Here is an 18,062-nt window from a genome sequence, read left to right on the forward strand (position 1 = left end):
ATGGATGGGATGTGGGGACCCCAATGGAATCTGAGTGCTTTAGATGGAATCGTGTCCCCCCAAATCCATGTGTTGAAGTGACATGATAGTTATTTCAGAATAATTGAGATTAAAGGAGTTCGTGAAAGTGGCCCCCCAAGATTGATGGCCTTGTAAGAAAAGAAACAGAAAGCAATTTCCTCTTCCTCTTCCCACATGCAAAAAGAAAATAAAAAGGCCACGTGAGGACGGGGAGAAGTCAGCCACCAGCAAGCCACGAGGTGGGCTCACACCAGCAACCAAATCTGCTGACACACAAAGTTGGACTTCCGATTGTTAAACACGTTTATGTTGTGTGAAATGCCCAGTCCTTGGTATGTGGTTATGAAATCCTGAGCTGAGTTCCCTATCAGCCTGCAGAGTCATGCAGGCAGGTCCGTCCAATCCTCCTGTGAGAACCGGGAGACCCCTCACTGCAGACCCTCTGCCCTGTCAGGTACTCGTTCAGGCGGATGCTGAGGGCAGCCCTTGGGGGCCTGTGTGGTGGGAGTTCCTCCTCCCCCTCAGCGACTCTGTGGGACTCAGTCACTGCTGTCAGTCTAATTGGCTCAATATTACCTGTCCTGAGCTCAGCCCTCACCGCGGCCCCCTGGTGGGAATCCTCCCTCCCTGAGGGTATGGCGCTGCCCTGGGTAGGGGCTGTAGACAGAGGGGGGCTCACCTTCTGAGTGTGGTACCTGCTGGTGCCCAGGTGTCTCTGTGTCTTCGTGTCACGGTGCCAAGCGAGCATAGGCAGCTGGTGTGTGGGCTGCCCCTGCTCGGGAGATGTGAGAGAGGATGGGGAAGGGGTAGGAGCTAGTCCAGGCCAGCGATGACTTCAGCTCAGCTGGGTCCAGCCCCAGCAGCTCCACCTTATTCCCGGGTTCAGCCTCAGGATGCCAGGAACCCAGACCTTCTGGGCCGTGCTGATGCCAGGACAGGGGTGTGTGGGACCTCATCCTGGGGTCCCCAGGCCTAGAGGGGACGAGGCCTTGAAGTAGGGCCTGGGGCCTGTTCAGCACGTGCCTGGGGCCCAGGGTTCTGGGTTCTGGGGATGAGAAACTCCGAGAATTGGGATGAGGGCAAGCCCAGGGCTGGGACGAGAGCAGCCGAAGTCCCCTCCTTCTGCAGCCACTGCTGACCCCTCCACGGGAAGGGTTTGAGAGCTCCCTGAGCTACACCCCACCACAGCCCCACCAGCAGCCAGCATCTGCCTGTCCATCCCCAGCCCCCAGCCCCCAGCTGCAGCACAGTGAATGCTTGGGGAACAGACAGGCCGATCTCCCACATGGCAATCAGAGAGCTGATGGCAAGGGGGCAGGCAGGTGTCCACACTGTCAGAAGCAGCTGTCCTGGGTGAGGCAGGGTGGCCTCCAGCAGGGGTGATGGGGCAGGGGACAGGGAAGTGAGACCTGGAGTCCCCGGGGGGCGTCAGGTCTGGTCAAGCATCCCTGAGCAGGGAGAGAGCAGAGCGCTCTTCCCCTCTGGCCTGCAACTCTGTGCTGTCCTGGGCCCACAGCTGGAATCCCCCTTCTTGTCCCCTGAGAGTCCAGGCCACATCCAATCTCCAGTCTGCTCTCTGTGCCCAAGAGCCACCAGCCCATGGAGCCTCCAGTAATTGCCCAGCCATGTCTTACCATCACAACATTCACCAGGCAGGTCCTGTAGGTCATCTGTCTCTCCCACAGGTGGGGAACACCTGAGGGCATGGATGGGGTCTGCAAGGTCCCCTCTGCCTCCAGCCCCCACACAAGGCACAGGCTCACTCTGTGGTTGTTGAATGAATGAATGCATGAGTAAATGGGTGAATGAATGAATGAATGGATAAGTGAATGAGTGAAGGAGAGAAGAGTTGAGTGAATGAATGAGCAAGGGAATGAATGAATGAGCAAGGGAATGAATGAATGAGCAAGGGAATGAATGAAAGGCGGAATGAAGGGATGAAAGGCGGAATGAAGGGATGAAATGGCAAGTGAAGGGATGAAACAGCAAGTGAATGGATGAATGAATCAATTAGTGAAGGAGAGAAGAATGAGTGAGTGAATGAGTGAATGAGTGAGTGAGTGAGTGAATGAGTGAGTGAGTGAGTGAGTGAATGAATGGCTGAATGAATGGCTGCCTCCTACACTTTACTAAGACTGTTACTTTTCTTTTACACGCTGCATAACCACAGCCCGTGCCTGCCTGCCTCTGGGTACTAGATCAAAGTTTCTTGACCCTGGCACTGCTGAACTTTGGCCATGTTGTCGGAAGCTGTCCTGTGCAGGATGTGTAGAAATGTCTCCAGACCCTACCCAGTAACTTCCAGTTATGCCCTCCTCCCTAGCTGTGACACTCAAATGTGGCCAGACATTGCCAAACATCCCCTGAGTGGGAAGGCAGATGTCCCTGATGCGGAACTACGTGTCTAGATGACACTGCCTGGCAGGCTGGGAAGCAACCACTTCCCAGTGCAGACTGAGGCACCAGCAGCACCTCAGCCTGGGTGGGAGGACGCAGACCTCCACCCATCGACTGTCAAGCCTCAGATCTGCAGAGGATCTGCAGAGGCCCCTGCTGTCCCCCTCCTAGGTCAGCATGGGCCTCACCCATCTGGAAGCTGGAGGCCAGGACCCATGTCCCTCGGGTCTCTGGGCCATGGTGGGGGGGGGGCGTCCGCCCACTCTTTGCAGAGAAGGGATGAGCTCCAGCTCAGAGCTTCCTCTTCTGCGGATGGGGAGTTGCTGTGTTCCTTCTGAACTTCTGAGAGACTCGCTCCCCACCGCCTTTCTTCTCCTTTCACCCACAGGAGCCCTGAAGCCCCCAGAGATGCTGCCCCTGATGCTGCCCCTGCTGCTGCCCCTGCTGTGGGCCGGTGAGTGCCCCAGGGGAGGGGTGACAGGGTGGAGGTTGTGGCTGAGCCTTGTTTTCCTGCAGGGTCCCTGGTTCACAGTAGAAGATATGTGGTGAGAGTGCAGGAGTCCCTGACGGTGCAGGAGGGCCTGTGTGCCTTTGTGCCCTGCTCCATCGTCTATCCCTGGCACTACTGGTCTGACTCTGGTCATGGCTACTGGTACCGGGAAGGGGCCACTTCAGGCCAGGATGCTCCAGTGGCCACAAACAACAGAGATCGTGAAGTGCAGGAGGAGACCAGGGGCAGATTCCTCCTCTTTGGGGATCCCAGGATGGGGGACTGCTCCCTGGACATCAGAGATGCCAGAAGGACAGATGAGGGACTGTACCATTTCCAGGGGGAGAGAGAATATGGTGTATTCTATCCTCGAGGATGGAATATGCTCTTCGTAAGTGTCACGGGTAAGGAGCAGGCTCCCAGAGAGGCCACGGGGAGGTTCATGGTGGCCCCAGGGCAGGGCTGGGATGGCCTCATCCTGGGAGGGGGTTAGAGGTACAGCATGGTGGGGCTCAGAGGGAGGAGCTGGACCGAAGCCTGAGGCATCTCTCAGGGCCACACCTGGGACCCTCTTTTTGATCCCCTAACCCCCCTTCTCCTCACCAGCCCTCAACAAAACACCTGACATCCTCATCCCAGGGACCCTGGAGTGCAACCGCCCCATGAACCAGACCTGCTCTGTGACCTGGGCCTGTGAGCGGGGCACACCCCCGCTCTTCTCCTGGACGTCACCTACTCACCCCTCCCTGGGCCCCTGGACCCATAATCTGTCCTCTGTGCTCACCCTTACCCCATGGCCCCAGGACCACGGCACCAATCTTACCTGTCAGGTGCAGCTCCCTGCAGTGGGTGTGACTGTGGAGAGAACCATCCAGCTCAACGTTACCTGTGAGTGCTGGGCCCCATGCTCAGGGCTCTGAGGGGCAGGAGACTCAGAATCCAAGCTCGGGACCCTGGCCACTTTTGTCCTGGAGGCCTGGCTGAGGAGGGGACCCAGAGGACACAGCCCTGTTTGTCCTGCATTGCTGTTGCCTCTGGTGGTGGGGAGATGCCTACATGTGCTTCACCACATTCACCCTCTCGTCCTGTCCCAGGTGCCTCCCAGAGCCCAGCAATCAGTGTCAGCCCAAGAGACGGTACAGGTAGGAAGGAACCTGTTATGGGCTGTAGGGAGCTTGGCCTCTTCCAAGTCAGGGCAGGGCCAGTGGCTGCATCACCCTGGACTCCTCCCTGATGACCAGGCTCCCCCTTGTGGGTGAACCCAGTGTCTCTCTATTCCTCCTCCCCCTTGGCCGCTGTGAGTAGCTGCACATTGGGCCCCATGTTCTGAGTACTCTCCCAGCCCCTGTCAGCTGCACCAGGAGAACAAGGCACCACCCACATGCAGAGCAGTCTCTCAGGGTCCCTGATCCTCCTTCCCCTGATGAGTCAGCCAGGCTCATGTTTAATTCCCCTCCAATAGTTTAATTTATGTATTTTTAAATTTTTATTTATTTATTTTTATTTTTATTGAATTTATTGAAGTCACATTGGTTAATAATATCATATAGGCTCAGGTGGACAATTCCATAACACATCTTTTGTATACAGTATTTACTAACATCCCATTGTATGGTTGTATCACATTCAGCTTGTTTCAGCTTGTCTATTCACCACTAGGTAGACATTTGAATGTTTCCACTTTTTGATAGTGAGAACACTGCTATGAATATTGGTTATGCTGTTTTTGTTGGAACATATGTTTTTTAGGATGTATGCCTGGGAGTGGAGTTGCTGGGTCACAGGGTAGTGTCTGTGTGTCACTGTTAGAAGAAACTGCAGACTGATCTCCATGGTGGCAGCTTCATTTCAGGTTCCCAAAAGCAAAGTATAAGCCTTCCCATTTCTCCTCACAATGACCTACATTGTTATTCTCCTTGAAAAATATTACAGGTCATGAGTGGAGGTGGAGGGCTGTTTCACCATGACTTTGATTTGCATTTGTGTGTAATAATAATAAAGCCACTTATTTTCTTGTGGAGTTACTGTCCATTTGTATTCATCTCTGAAGAAATTTTAAAATATCTGTTGCCCATATTTTGCAAGATTTCATTTATTTATTTTTAGAGAGAGGGCAAGGGAGGGAGAAAAAGGAAGAGGCACATCAATGTGTGGTTGACTGTCATGTAGCCCCCATTGGGGACCTGGCTCACAACCCAGGCATGTGCCCTGACTGGGAATCGAAATGGTGACCCTTTGGTCTACAGCCTGCACTCAATCCACTGAGCTACACCAGCCAGGGCATTTTTCCCCATTTTTTAACTGGGTTGTTTGACTTTTTGGGTTGTTGAGTTGTAAGAATGTTTTTTGACCATAGAGACATGAGTTTATTTCTCGGCTCTCTATTCTGTTCCATTGATCTATATGTCTGTTCTTATGCCAGTACCAGACTGTTTTGATTACTGTGATGTTGCAGTACAATTTGATGTCAGCTATTGTGATCCCTCCTACTTACTCTTCTTTCTCAAAATTGCTGTAGCTATTTGGGGTTGTTTATGGTTTCATATAAATTTTTGAAATATTTCTTCTGCATCTGAGAAATGTGTCATGGGTATTTTAACAGGGACTGCATTGAATCTATACATTGCTTTGGGTAGTATGGACACTGTGATGATGTTAACTCTTCTAATCCATGAACACTGTATATACTTCCAGTTATCTGTGTCTCCCTTAATTTCTTTCCTCAATGTTGTGTAGTTTTCTGAGTGGATCAAACAAACAAACTAACCAACAAACCTACGGTGCACTTACACAATGGAATGCTATGCAGCAGAAAGAAAGAAGTACTACCCTTTGTGACAGTATGCATGGATCTGCAGAGCATTATGCTAAATGAAATAAGTCAGGTTCTGAAAGACAAAAACCATATGATCTCATCTATAAGTGGAACCTAATCAGCAAAACAAACAAACAAGCAAAATAGAACCAGAGACAATAAAATGAAAAAAATGATCTGACATGCCAGAGGAGAAGAAGGAAGGGGATAATGGGGGAAAGAAGGGGATAGGTCATCAAGGAACATGTGTAAAGGACCCATGGACAAGGCCAGGATGGTGGGATTGAGGTGGGAGTGGTGGCAGGAAAATGGAGACAACTGTGCTCTAACAACAATAATTAAAAAAAGAACGATTTCTTTTGTTAAAGATTTATTTTAGTTTTTAAATTGCTGTTCAATTAGAGAACTCCCCATTTCCCCCATCACTATCCCCTGCCCTGCCCATCCCCCCTCTCCCACAACCCTGCCCCTGTTGTCCTTGTCCATGGGTCCTTTATATATGTTTCTTGACTTGACCCTTCCCCTTCTTTCCCCCATTATTTCCTTCCTCCCTCACCTCTGGTCACTGTCAGATTGTTTTTTATTTCCATGTTTCTGGTTCTATTTTGCTTGCTTGTTTGTTTTGCTCATTAGGTTCCACTTATAGGTGAGATCATATGGTGTTTGTCTTTCACTACCTGGCTTATTTCACTTAGCACAGGGCTCTCCAGTTCCATCCATGCGGTTACAAAGGGTAGGACTTCTTTCTTTCTTTCTGCTGTGTATTCCATTGTGTAAATGTCCTACAGTGTTTTGATCAACTCATTTACTGATGGGCATTTAGGCTGTTTCCAGCACTTGACTATTGTAAATAATAGAACATTACTATGAACATTGGGGTGCATAGTTTCTTTTTAACTGGTGTTTCAGAATTCTTACACTATAATCCCAACAGTGGAATTACTGGGTCAAAAGGCAGTTCCATTTTTAGTTTTTTTGAGGAAATTCCATACTGTCTTCCACAGTGGCGGCACCAGTCTCCATTCTCACCAACAGTGCACAAGGGTTCCCTTTTCTCCACATCCTTGCCAGCACTGTTGTTTGTTGATTTGTTTATGATCACCAGTCTGACCAGTGTGAAGTGGTATAGGATTTATTTTCTACATTGATTGTACAGAAATAGGATGGGAGAAAGAGAGAGAGAGGAATGCCTATTTATTGTTTTACTTATTTATGGATTCATTGGTTACTTCTTGCATGTGCCCTGACCAGGGATCAAATGCACAACTTTGACAAATCCGGATGATGCGTTAACCTTCTGAGCTGCTAGCCAGGACTGTAAGGGTTCTCTATATATGCTGAATGATAAGCCTTAATGGATCTAAGAATAGCAAATATTTCTCCCATTAAATAGGTTGGCTTTTCACCTTCTCCATGCTATTAGTTTATTTACAGAATGTATTATTTTGATAAATTTCATATTAGGCCTTTTACTTTCAATCCAACTGCAGGGGTCAGGATAGGTTCAAGGGTAAAGGCACCAGTAGTCTTGAGTATATGGATGCAGGAAGGCCTGGAGGACGACTTCCAGATTCCCAGTGGAGCTGAAGGACACAGGATTGCCATTGAGCAGGTGACTCCCTCCTTGTCTCTCTTTCCTGCAGGAAAATCAGGGTCTGGGCCAGGGGTGGTACTGGTGGCCATTGTGGTAGCAGCTGCCAAGACCCTGTTCCTCTTCCTCTGCCTCATCATCCTCACGTGAGCTCTGCCCCAGGGGAAGGGGGGAAGGGCAGGGGAGGGATGGGGTGCGGAGGAGTCCTGTGGCTCTGTCCAGAACGAGGGCTGGGGATCCCAACAAATCAGGTGAAGTGCTGGCAGGAGGTGAAGGGGTGGTGGGTGAGGACCCCACATGAACAGCCTTTGTGAGGGTCCAGGATGGGAGGAACCTTCAGTGCTCAAGATAATCTGTGGGGCCAGATCTGCCATCCCCAAACTTAGTCTCCCTCTTGTCCCTTGAGAAAGAAACAGGGGGTTGGGTCTGCTGCCCACTGCACCCTGATCCAGCCAGACTGAAAAACCCTAGTCCCTTCTCTCAGAGTCAGGTACCACAGGAGGAAGGTGATGAGGCCCACAAGGGGCATGAGAGATGCCAACACAGAATCCAGTTAATGCCTCAGGTGAGTGACCCAGGAATATCACTACCCAATATTCCACTGACACTGCCTCCAGGATGGCCCTGGGATTGCTCTGCTGAGCATAGTTACAGATGAGCTGCCATCTTCCTCCCCAAACTCATTACTTTACAGGATCTTAGTCACACAGATGACACAGTGCCTTCCTTTCTTTGTTCATGATTCAATATGTCACTAAGTGTGTCTACCCTTCCTCCTTATCACAGCTCAGCTCGGTGCCCATCTCCTCCCCATCCTGACCCAGGTTGTTCTTGGGGCCTCATCTCTTCCTGGGCCTCTGAATCCATCAATGTCCTGCTTCCACCTTGGTCCTCAACCCAGGTCTCCCGACTGTGTTTGTACATGCCTGAAGTCCAGGTTCTGCATGGTTTGATCAGAGACATTTTTTCCCTGTGACTGGGGATGAGGGACAAACTCTACAGGCTGGATTTAGGGCTGGCATGGTCTGTGCCCTGCTGGACTCTCCCCTGGATTCCGCCCTCTTCCAGAATCTCACACCATCTCCACACCCAGCTGGGCCAGGGCCTTTGTGACTCTGAGATTTTGCATGTGTAGTTCCTTCTGCAGAAAGGCTCTTCCCTTCAGATTCTTATATATTCACATGTGTGTGTAATTCTTATGTGGTTTTGAACAAAATAATAGTTATTTGTTTATTTATGCTCTCTGTAGTAGTAGGACTGAACCCCTACTGTGTGCACTCTTGTAGACACTGAGGATACAACTGTGAACCCAGCACTAAAATCCATGTCATCCAGAAGCTGTCATTTTTGAGACAAGAGGATAGAATTTAACTGACTGAAGATACTACAGCACTGAGCCACAGAAGGGAGGGCCTGTGTTTCAGGGACCAGAGAGGGGTTTTGAGAGGGATGTTCATTCTGAGAAGCCACCTCATGACCACCAGGGGACATCAGTGAGAGCACTGGCATGAATGATGGACATGAGGAAGTGGTTAGGACTAAAGATGGGGGCACATGTGACAATGTGAGAGGGTGGCAGTGGTGGGGGAGGACAGGCTCTGGTGGCCCACAGAGAAGAGCAGACACAAGAAAACACATGGTCACTTGGTCTCAGTGGTTGGTGGGAAAGGTGTGAAGATGTGATTGAAGCAGGATGAGCAGAGAACTGGAGGAGGGGATATGGGATCCCAGGGTCCAGAAAACCCCTGAGAAGTTTGTCTGCAAAGAGAAACAGAGGAGTGAATGTGGTGAACGAGGTCCTTTCTCAGTTCCTTCTCTGCTTTTTCCCATAGGTGCCCCGTGAATTCCCACCTGTGTTGCTTTCCTGAGGCCATCAAAACAAGTTACCACACCGTCAGTGCCTTTTTTTGACAAGTTTTATTCTCTTGGTTCTTGGGGCCAGAAGTTCATGCAGGAAGTAAAGTACCTTCTCATTCTGCCCTTCTAAGGTCTGGACTGAGACTCATGGAACAGAGAAAGACTAGATGCCACATCTTGGGGTCCCATGTCCTGAACCCCGTGATGAGAAATGAGGTCTGATGTGTGGAAATCCAGTGGTTGGTGGGACTCACACTCTCAGAGACTCAAGGGGAGAGTCCACCTTTGTGATTCCCATAGACTGGGGCTCTTGGCCACCCTTGGTTGGTGTCTGGGTCACTGCAGCCTGTCGCCTGGGCACACTGCCTCATCTTGCTCTGTGTGCAGAAAGTCACCTGCTGTGTCTCTCTCAGAGGGCATGTGTGACTACATTTAGGAACCATACCTAACAAGGAAGAATCCTCTCCTGGTCAATATTCTCACCTCCATCCCATCTGCAAAAACCATTTTCCTCATCAGGTAACATTTGCAGCTACCAGGCTCTCTTTGGGTGGCTAGTATTCACCCTCTGCACTGCCCATGTGACCTGCTGCCCCCCATGAATGTCCCCATCCTGCCTCCAGACCTAGTTTGCCCTGCTCTTCCATGTCCCAATACATTTCAGGGTCACCTCATGAGGGGCACAGGTTTTTGCGAACAGGAGGATGTTGTTCCATAAAGGACACCATTAAGAGAGTTAAAGGAAAAGTTACAGACTTGGAGAAATATACCTGCAAATATAAATTTCATGAATGGTATCCAGAATATACCCCAAATTCTCAAGAAACCAATGAACAAAAAACCAGCTCAGTTGTAGAAAAAAAAATCACTAAACAACAACAAAAGAAACAACCACACTTAAAATTTGGTCAATTATTTGAACAGACATTTCTATAAAGAGATACAAATGGTCAATAAATACATGAAACTATCCTCAACATTATTGACACTAGATCATTTAATTTAAACCACACACATGGGTTCCACCATGATTCTGTAAGTTTGCTATTATCAACAAACTGAAAAACAGAAAATATCAACAGTTGGAGTAGATATTAAATTTCTATGCAGCAGAAAGAAAGAAGAAGCTCCTACCCTTTGCGACAGCATGGATGCAACTGGAAAGCATTATGCTAAGCAAAATAATCCAGGCAGTGAAAGATAAATACCAATGATCTCATCTTTAACAGGAACCTAAATAACAAAACAAAGAAACAAGCAAAATATAACCAAAGACATTGAAATAGAGAACAGGCTGACAGTGCTCAGAGGGGAGAGGGGAGGGTATTTCAGGGGAAAGGGGTAAGGGATTACAGGAACAAGTATAAAGCACACATGGATAAAAAACTAGGGACAGGTGGAAATGGGAGGGAGGAAGGGAGGGCTGGGTGGGTGGGCTGGGCTGGGAGTAAAAGATAGAAAATTGTACTTCAACAATAATTAAAATAAATTTAAAAATGTTTAAAAAATGGAACTCCTTTGCCTTGCTCTATGTTATAAAACTGTGCATCTGCTTTGGAAAACAGTATTGTACTTCCTCAGCTTATTAGATTTAAAAAAATCCTGCACTTACATTGTTAGAAAATGCACAGCATGTGAACAGGAAACATGGTAAACTGACCAGTGACCGCAGCTCTAAAACTGCCTTCCTGTGTTGGGAGGGAGGGAGGTCTCTGGTGGGGACTTTCTCAGGGACATGGAGCAGATCCACAGGTCCCCTCTTGTCTTGTCTTCAGCCAACTGACACTTAGATGCTCACTGACTGCTTGTGAATGAATGAATGCATAAGTGAGTGAGTGAATGAATGATTTAGTGAGCACTGCCTTCTCCTCACAGGGACCCCTACTACCCTTCTCCCCCACTCTCACTGGAACATTACGAGTCCTACACCGTAGGGGACCCAGCACAGCTCCCAGATGAGGCTCTGACTCCTGTTCATGCAGGAGTTAATCAGCCCCTCTGGTGGGGGGCCCTGTGCCCTCTGTTTTTCAGAGTTTAATGGCGGCAGATACAGTGTGTAACTGGGATAACAGTGTCTGTCTTTCTGTGACTGGATTTTTTTTTCACTCAGTGATATGTTCTCAACACCTGGTATTTTTTATATTCTTTTTATTATTTTCGCCAGTGTGGGGGCAGAGTACCGCAGTTTCCATTTGCAGTTCCCTGATTGCTACTGAAGCCTGCCACCTTCCCATGTGCTTGTTGGCCCTTTGAACATCCCATTTTTTCTCTCGGGTTGTCTGCCTTTTTCTCACTGATTTTTGGAAGATCTTTACACAGTCTTTATTGACTCTGGATGAAGCCTTTGTCACATACATGTATTGGGAAATATCTTCTCCTGCCAAGGAGTTACATTTAGAAATAGAAATATTTTAAAATCATACAAGTTCCTCTCCACCCAATGAAGATAACACATGTTCTTAAAATCATCAACCAAGTAGAAGATAGAGGTAGAGACAAAAGTGACCTCTCCCTTTGACCTGAGGTGAACTTGGTACATAACAATGTCCTTAATGCCAATGGTGCATGTTTTCTCACTTAACAATGTAGGTCATTGAATTATCCCCCATGTTACAGAGCAGGAAACTGAGGCACACAGAGGTAAAGTGACTTGCCTGCTGGAACACCCTCAAGTGGAGCTGAGCCTGGAATCGATCCCAGGAATCTCTGCCACTTCAGCCACTCCCAGGAACTTCATGATTCCATTCATGACCTTTGGCTCAGAGGGCTGTTAGCTGTTTAAGAATCAGACCCTGACACACCTTTCTTTTCGGAGATGCTTTTTCTGGGCTCCAGTCAGCTCCTGCAGGTGGGGGAGCATCATCATTTCCGGATCTTGACCTGAGAGTACAGGGTCTCCTGGGCCTGAGGGTTGTGTGGTTTCATGTTGTGGAAACTGAGAGCAGCGTAGTGGGGCTCATGCTCTGAGGGGGAGGTGGCTGGTGCTGGGGGCAGGTAGTGGGAGGAGGGTGCATTCAGGTGACCCTGAGTGGGAAGACAGAGAGGCGTCCAAGCTGGCCTTTGGGGTCTGAAGATGGGCACCTGGGGCTTGGGAGGTCTTACTCGCTTGTCCATTTCACACCCATTTCCTGAGGTTTCACTCACTCACTCACTCTATCACTCATTCACTCATTCACTCATTTACCCCTTTGTACCATTAACAAATTTTAATCATAAAAGCTTGTTCATGTTACTAATCTCACATAATCCTAACGACCTCTATCCATGGATATGACTGTTACCCATTTTATAGATAGGAAAGCTGGGTCATGTTCCTTCCTACTGTTTGGATACCACTCCCAGGAAGTTGTAAGTTATAAACGTTGTTTGTATCGAGTTTCTGTTGGGCTCGCTGATGTTAATGATGGAGCACAACAGCTGTGTGGGGAATAATCGGGAAGGGGAGATGGAGTCAGGGACCCCGGGAAGTGGTTGGGGGCTTGGCAGAAAAGGAAGCAAAGGCGAGGACTTGGCCAGTGACAGACTCTGGGGGATGCAGGAGAGGACAGTTCTCAGATCTGAGGGGCTGTGCCAGGAAACCTGGGGGAGGGCCAAGTTTGGGGGCAGAGGAGGAACACCTGTGTTCAGCACAGGTACACTGGGTGGAACGTGGCCCCATCACTCACCTGTGAGACATCTTTCTGGCTCTCTGCCTTCTCTGACCACTTTTGTCTGCAGATCCTCAGTCTGAGGAGAGAGACAGGGCCTTTCAGCCCAGTGGGCTTGCACCTGGGGGCCCAGCAGGGCTTACAGAGGCAGGTGTGGAGGCTGCTGCCTGGCTGCAGGGACCAGGAGAGGAACACACGTCCCTCCTCCCAGACAGCTGCAGCCAGGTGTTGGGAACACAGCGCACCTGGCCAAGGTGCCAGGAGGCTGACTTCTTGTGTCTGCCTTAAATTGTGGCACCTCTTCCCAGATTTATCACCTTGTCACAACTTTGGGCTTTCAAGTTTGGAGACTCTTTGTGTCCCTGCCCCCACACACCACCAACTCCACCTCCTGAGGCCTTTGCCCAGCCTGGGGCCACCGCCCACTCACATGATGAGGCCAAGGCAGACAGCCAGCAGGGCTGTGGCACCAGCTCCCCGAACAGCCCCTTGAATCACTCCTGTCCTATATCCTGGTCTCCCTGCAGAGATGAGACACCTGGGGTGAGCTCTTCTTTCCCTAGGCAGGTATCTGAGCATCAGACCTTCTTGAATCCATGCTGAGGAGTGTGCCCACTCCCATCCAGGACTCCTTTGTCCCCCACCCTTCATGTGACTGCAGCCTCCAGGTCCCCCAGCCCCTCCCCAGACAATGTCTCAGGGGCCCCGACTGCAGTGCCTCTTTGCCCAGAGTCAGGCCACTTTCCCTCCCACTCAGTGTCTTCTAGGGTCCAGGGCTGTGTGCCCCCTCCCTGGGCTTCCCCCCTCATGCCCTGACCTGGCAGCAGCAGGACAGTCACTGTCTCTTTCCCGTGGGCATTCTGGGCCTCACATGCCAGCCTGAGGTTGGACGTAAGCTCCCCACGGATGCTCAGGGAGCTGTTGGCCCAGGGCTCTGCTGAGTGGAAGGTGACCGTATGGGAGGCATTGCTGTAGTTCCCCTCCAGCAGGGCCTCCCCGAGCCACCAGCGCAGGGAGGGGGCTGGCTGGGCTCGAGAGGAGCAGGTGCAGTGGAGACCCTCATCCTCCCAGGAGCAGGAGGGTCCCTGCAGCTGTGGGGGGTCTGTGGGGAGAAATAGGAGAGGGATCACAAGAGCCTGTCTCCTCCCCAAGACCTCAGGGCCCTCCCGGCACAGGTGTGCTCCTACTCACTTTCACATGAAAGTAAGGGGGGCTCCACTCTTTCCACCCTCAGGGACCCAGTGTCCTGACTGGGTACTCACAGGTCACGTTGAGCTGGATGGTCCTCTCCCTGATCTCACCACCTGGCAAGTCCACCCGGCAGGTGAGGTTGGTGCCGTGGTGCTGAGGCCCTGGTGTGAGGGTGAGCACTGAGGAGTTGGGAGTCCTGGGACCCAGGGGTGGGAGGTTGGGCCCCATCCAGTAGAAGATGGGTGGTGTCTCTCTGTCACAGGCCCATGACACTGTACAGGTAATGTTGTTGGGGTGTCCAGATTCCAGGGTCCCTTGGATGTGGATGTCTGGCACCAGATCTGGAGAAGAGAGAGACAGACACCGAGGCCCTGGAGATGGGATCTCCAAGTGTGCCCCTAACTGCAGCCTCTGTTCCAGGTCAACCCCTGGATCCAGCTCCCATCAGTCCCCCTGAGTCCTTCCCAGTATAAGGAGAATCAGGTCCCTTCCCAGCCCAGGAGACCTCAGGACCCAGCCATGTATCCTCACCTTGACCTGATTTATTTTCTGTCACATGTACAGAAAGCATGTTTTTGTAATTCTCTTTCACACAGGACCCTTGCTCCACCCTAAAGAAGTATTTCCCTGTGTCTGTTTTCTGTGCATCTCTGATGTGCAGGGAGCAGTTGGAGGTCCGGGGGTCCCCGACAAGGCGGAATCGGCCCCTGGACCCATCCTTCACTTTACGATTGGGGTTGTTTGTGGCCACAGGATCATCCTCGCCTGACTTGGCCCCTTCCAGGAACCAGTAGCCATGAGCTACGTCAGACTCAGTCCAGCCTATCTTGGGATAGATCACAGTGCAGGGCACGAAGATGCACTGGCCCTCCTGCACCGTCACGGACCCCTGCACTCGCAGCTGGAATTCTTGATGCTGAGCCAGGGACCCTGCAGGGAAAGGAGAGTCAGTCACAGCCTCCACCCCAGCTCACACACTCTCCCCTGGGGCACTCACCTGCCCACAGCAGGGCCAGCAGCAGCAGCAACAGCATGTCTGGGGTAAGTGTCAGGGTCTCTGTGTCACTGGACTGAGAGGAAGCCCCAACAGGAAGCCAGGGGGTAGGGAGAAAGGTCATGATCAGGGAGGAGGAAGTGGGCAGCCTGTGTGGTGGAGCTGGCCTGGTCCTTGGAGAATAAGTTCTTCCACTGTTCACATAGGGTCCCCATGAGGGCCCCATATGCTGAGGAGGACCCGGCCTTATATGTCTGGCTCCCTGTCCTCGCCCCTCCCTCTGGCACTACTGTCCAAACAAGAAAGCAGGCACAGCTTCTCTACAGTACTCAGGATCAGCCTCCTGGGAGTGGGACTCAGGATGGTCAGAAGGGAACAGAAGGCAAGAAATGTGACATAGTCCTGCAGGTGAGACAGGTGGTGATGGATGAAGGAATGAACATACAGCCCATCAGAGTATCTACTCCCTCAGGGGTGTGGAGTCAAAGTGGGGACAGTGGAAGCCTTTGTCCCTGTTGCTGAGAGTGACCCTTACACCCGGGGAGGCAGAGGGGCCCCAGGCCACGCCAGCTCCCAGTGATCCAGGGTGTGTTGGTGGGAGCACAGCCCAGGGTGTGTAGGAAATCCACTTGCTCTAGGCAGTCAATAGTGATCTTCCAGGTGAAAATGGCCAGGGAGGACAGGATCAGGCCACCCAGGTGGTGAGCAGCTTGTGACCCCACAGGTTGTCCCCAGCTTGCTGGCCGGCTTAGAGTCCCCCTGCCCAGGGATCTCTGGTGTTGATTCAGAGCAAGATGGCAGCACAGTGTGCCTTTGGACTCAGGGGGGCCTGGCTCTTCTGCCCTCCAAGCCTCACTTTCCTCATCTGTCACAGGAGGCATCACAGTCCTCAACCCTCATCTTCTGTGGGAGAACCCTAGGTAAGTGCAGGTGCTGGACCTGCCCAATCCTCAGTGGTCCCTCTGAGTCTGGCCCTTGGTGGACATCTCCTGATGGCCAGCTCTGCCCTGGGCTTCTTCAGTTGAGATCTGCAGGGTGGGGTTAGGGCTGTGGGCTGTGCAGCCAGACGGCCTGGGCTGCAGCCTGGCTCCTCCATGCTCAGTGTGCTGCCTCGGGAAAGGCCTCACTGCCCTGTGCACAGTCGGACGCCCAGGATCACGAGGTGCTGTGGGCTGAATTGTGTCATACATCTGTTCATGTCATGACCCCTGCTACTGCTGAATGTGAGTTGTTTTGGAGATGGGTCTTTTAGGGGAATTAAGGTAGAATGAGGTCACTAGGGTAGACCCTCATCCAATAGGACTGGTGACCTTGTAAGGAGAGTTTGGGGCAGAGCCAGGCACAGAGGGGAAACCACAGGGGAAGAACCATGTGCAAGTCAAGCAGAGACCTCAGAAGGTTCCAGTCCTACCACCTCCTTGATGTTGAACTTTCTGTCTCCAGAACTGTGAGAATTTGAATTTCTGTGGTTTACACCCCCTAGGGGCGGCATTGTGTTATGACAGCTAGAGCCAGGGAACACAGGAGGTTGTCAAGAAGGTGTTCCTACAAGTAAAGTGTGGGGAACAGCCTGGCCCTGACCACCGTGATACTGTCCACATGGGGTGGGTCTGTAGGATGGGGAAGCTCTGTGGGTGGGAGGAGGAGATGAAAGGGAATGACTCGGTAACAGGAAGAAATCCTGTGAGGCAACTCCTCTGCTCCTCCACCACCTGCTCTGCATGCACTCTGCAGGGCTGCAGCTTCAGCCCAGCCACCCTGCTCCTCCTTCCCCAGGGCAGGACCATGCCTCTGGGCTTATTCAGGCTGCTCCCTCTGCTGGAGAGCCCCATCACTGCGCCTGCACCCTGGGTTCCTGCCTCTCATCTCTGGAGCAGGGTGTTCTTGAGGGGCTGTGTGGAGGTGAGGCAGACCCTGGAGGACCTGGATGGGAGCAGGGACAGAGTTGCAGCCTGGCTGGTTAAGGCTGACACAAGGTGGGGTGCAGTGGAGGAACCTGAGGAGGAAGAGAGGGTGAGCCTGGGTGATGGCACAGGCGAGCTGGGGGGTGAAAGGGGAGCAGGGTTGTATGGGAGGGAAGTCACCCCTTTTGATAGAGCAGGACCAGAGCCAGAGATGCTGGTGGGGAAGAGAGGGGGTCCCGCTGTATCCCACTTGTTTCAGTCAGTCCTTCAGCCTCTCTGCTCCAGCATCCAAGGAATCTTCCTCCTCCCCTCCCCCATTCTCTCCTCCACATTTCCCCTGACCCTCCCTCTCCCCTCCTCTTTCTCTTACTCCACCTCCCCTTTCCTGATTCTCCCTCCCTATTTTGGTTCTCCTCCTGCTTCTTCACTCCCCACCCACTCCTTTCAGGTGAGTCCACTTTCCTTTATACCTGTCCTGGCTTCAGGTCTCAGTCTTTCAAAAAGGTGGACAGATGCTCAGAACATCCCTTTCCATCTCCCAGTGCTTGGTCTAAGTGTGGACACAAATGTAGTTCCCTCACAGGCCAGTGGGGTGGGGTGATGAAGCCACAGAGACTGGTGGACCACAAGCTCAGGGACTAGCGGTGTGGTGACATCAGATGGTCAGAGGGTGGCTTCTGAGATTGACAGGGAAGGTCAGTGGAATGGCAGAGAGGAACCTGGGGTCATGAGCATCCCAGACCTTCCCTCCTGCTGGGATGTTGGGTCTGGTTGGCTTGACCATCAGGCCTGAATCTTTCCCTGCAAAGCTGGCTGTGTGAGGACCCAGGGTGTGAGACCTGCTGTGTGTGTGTGTTCTTTAGAAGTGTTGCATGTTTGTGGCATGTCTGTCTGTATTTTAGTGTGTATATGTGTATATATGTGTGTCCCTTACTTCTTTGTGTACATGTGTGTATATGTGTGTCCCTGATCTCTCAGTATGTATGTGTGTATATGTGTGTCTGTGGTCTCTGTGTGTATTGTGTGCACATATCTGAGTGGTGGGTTTGATGTGAGATGCCATGGTCTGGCCGCAGCTGGGTCCAGGGGTCCCTGAAAGGTGGGTAAGGTGTCGGCGATGGTAGACAGACGACAACACGTTTCAGAGGACGGTGA

The 18,062-nt window shown here is 51.4% G+C and overlaps 2 protein-coding genes across 7 annotated transcripts; one reads left to right on the plus strand and one right to left on the minus strand.

The window, feature by feature from the left end:
- The first annotated feature begins 2,460 nt into the window (after positions 1 to 2,460).
- LOC123830239 (sialic acid-binding Ig-like lectin 13) lies at positions 2,461 to 10,392 on the plus strand. Of its 6 annotated transcripts, none has more exons than XR_006787735.1 (9): positions 2,461 to 2,589; positions 2,807 to 2,872; positions 2,935 to 3,312; positions 3,515 to 3,796; positions 4,003 to 4,050; positions 7,367 to 7,460; positions 7,799 to 7,879; positions 9,147 to 9,207; positions 9,303 to 10,392. XR_006787735.1 is itself a non-coding variant. In XM_045856247.1 (9 exons), exons 2-8 carry the CDS (start codon positions 2,827 to 2,829, stop codon positions 9,180 to 9,182), a joined length of 993 nt encoding a protein of 330 aa, XP_045712203.1. In that variant the 5' UTR covers positions 2,461 to 2,589; positions 2,807 to 2,826; the 3' UTR covers positions 9,183 to 9,207; positions 9,303 to 10,392. The 6 variants fall into 6 exon arrangements, 5 of the variants coding, with proteins under 5 accessions (XP_045712203.1, XP_045712202.1, XP_045712207.1 ...); XM_045856247.1 differs by lacking the exon at positions 7,367 to 7,460 and adding an exon at positions 7,214 to 7,335; XM_045856246.1 differs by lacking the exon at positions 7,367 to 7,460 and adding an exon at positions 7,214 to 7,335 and having other exon boundaries at positions 9,147 to 10,392.
- Positions 10,393 to 10,686: 294 nt separating this feature from the next.
- Positions 10,687 to 15,064, minus strand: LOC123830236 (sialic acid-binding Ig-like lectin 13). Its single transcript, XM_045856242.1, has 7 exons — positions 15,007 to 15,064; positions 14,541 to 14,939; positions 14,081 to 14,350; positions 13,636 to 13,920; positions 13,249 to 13,339; positions 12,837 to 12,897; positions 10,687 to 12,013 (listed from the first exon to the last, which is right to left on the minus strand). Exons 1-7 carry the CDS (start codon positions 15,041 to 15,043, stop codon positions 11,957 to 11,959), a joined length of 1,200 nt encoding a protein of 399 aa, XP_045712198.1. The 5' UTR covers positions 15,044 to 15,064; the 3' UTR covers positions 10,687 to 11,956.
- Between the last annotated feature and the right edge of the window lie 2,998 nt (positions 15,065 to 18,062).

Source organism: Phyllostomus hastatus, unplaced genomic scaffold (genome assembly GCF_019186645.2).
Source record: "Phyllostomus hastatus isolate PE091 unplaced genomic scaffold, TTU_PhHast_1.1 phas_scaffold_1224, whole genome shotgun sequence".
Lineage (NCBI taxonomy): Eukaryota > Metazoa > Chordata > Mammalia > Chiroptera > Phyllostomidae > Phyllostomus > Phyllostomus hastatus.

Coding starts and splice junctions, on each gene's coding strand:
- LOC123830239 (XM_045856246.1), top strand. CDS start 2,827: ATGCTGCCCCTGATGCTGCCCCTGCTGCTGCCCCTGCTGTGGGCCG. Junction 4,051..7,213: donor CAGCCCAAGAGACGGTACAG/GTAGGAAGGAAC, acceptor ATCCAACTGCAG/GGGTCAGGATAGGTTCAAGG. Junction 7,880..9,146: donor GAATCCAGTTAATGCCTCAG/GTGAGTGACCCA, acceptor TTTTTCCCATAG/GTGCCCCGTGAATTCCCACC.
- LOC123830236 (XM_045856242.1), bottom strand. CDS start 15,043: ATGCTGTTGCTGCTGCTGCTGGCCCTGCTGTGGGCAG. Junction 13,340..13,635: donor GACTGTCCTGCTGCTGCCAG/GTCAGGGCATGA, acceptor TCATCTCTGCAG/GGAGACCAGGATATAGGACA. Junction 12,014..12,836: donor GCCAGAAAGATGTCTCACAG/GTGAGTGATGGG, acceptor CCCCACCTGCAG/GAGCTGACTGGAGCCCAGAA.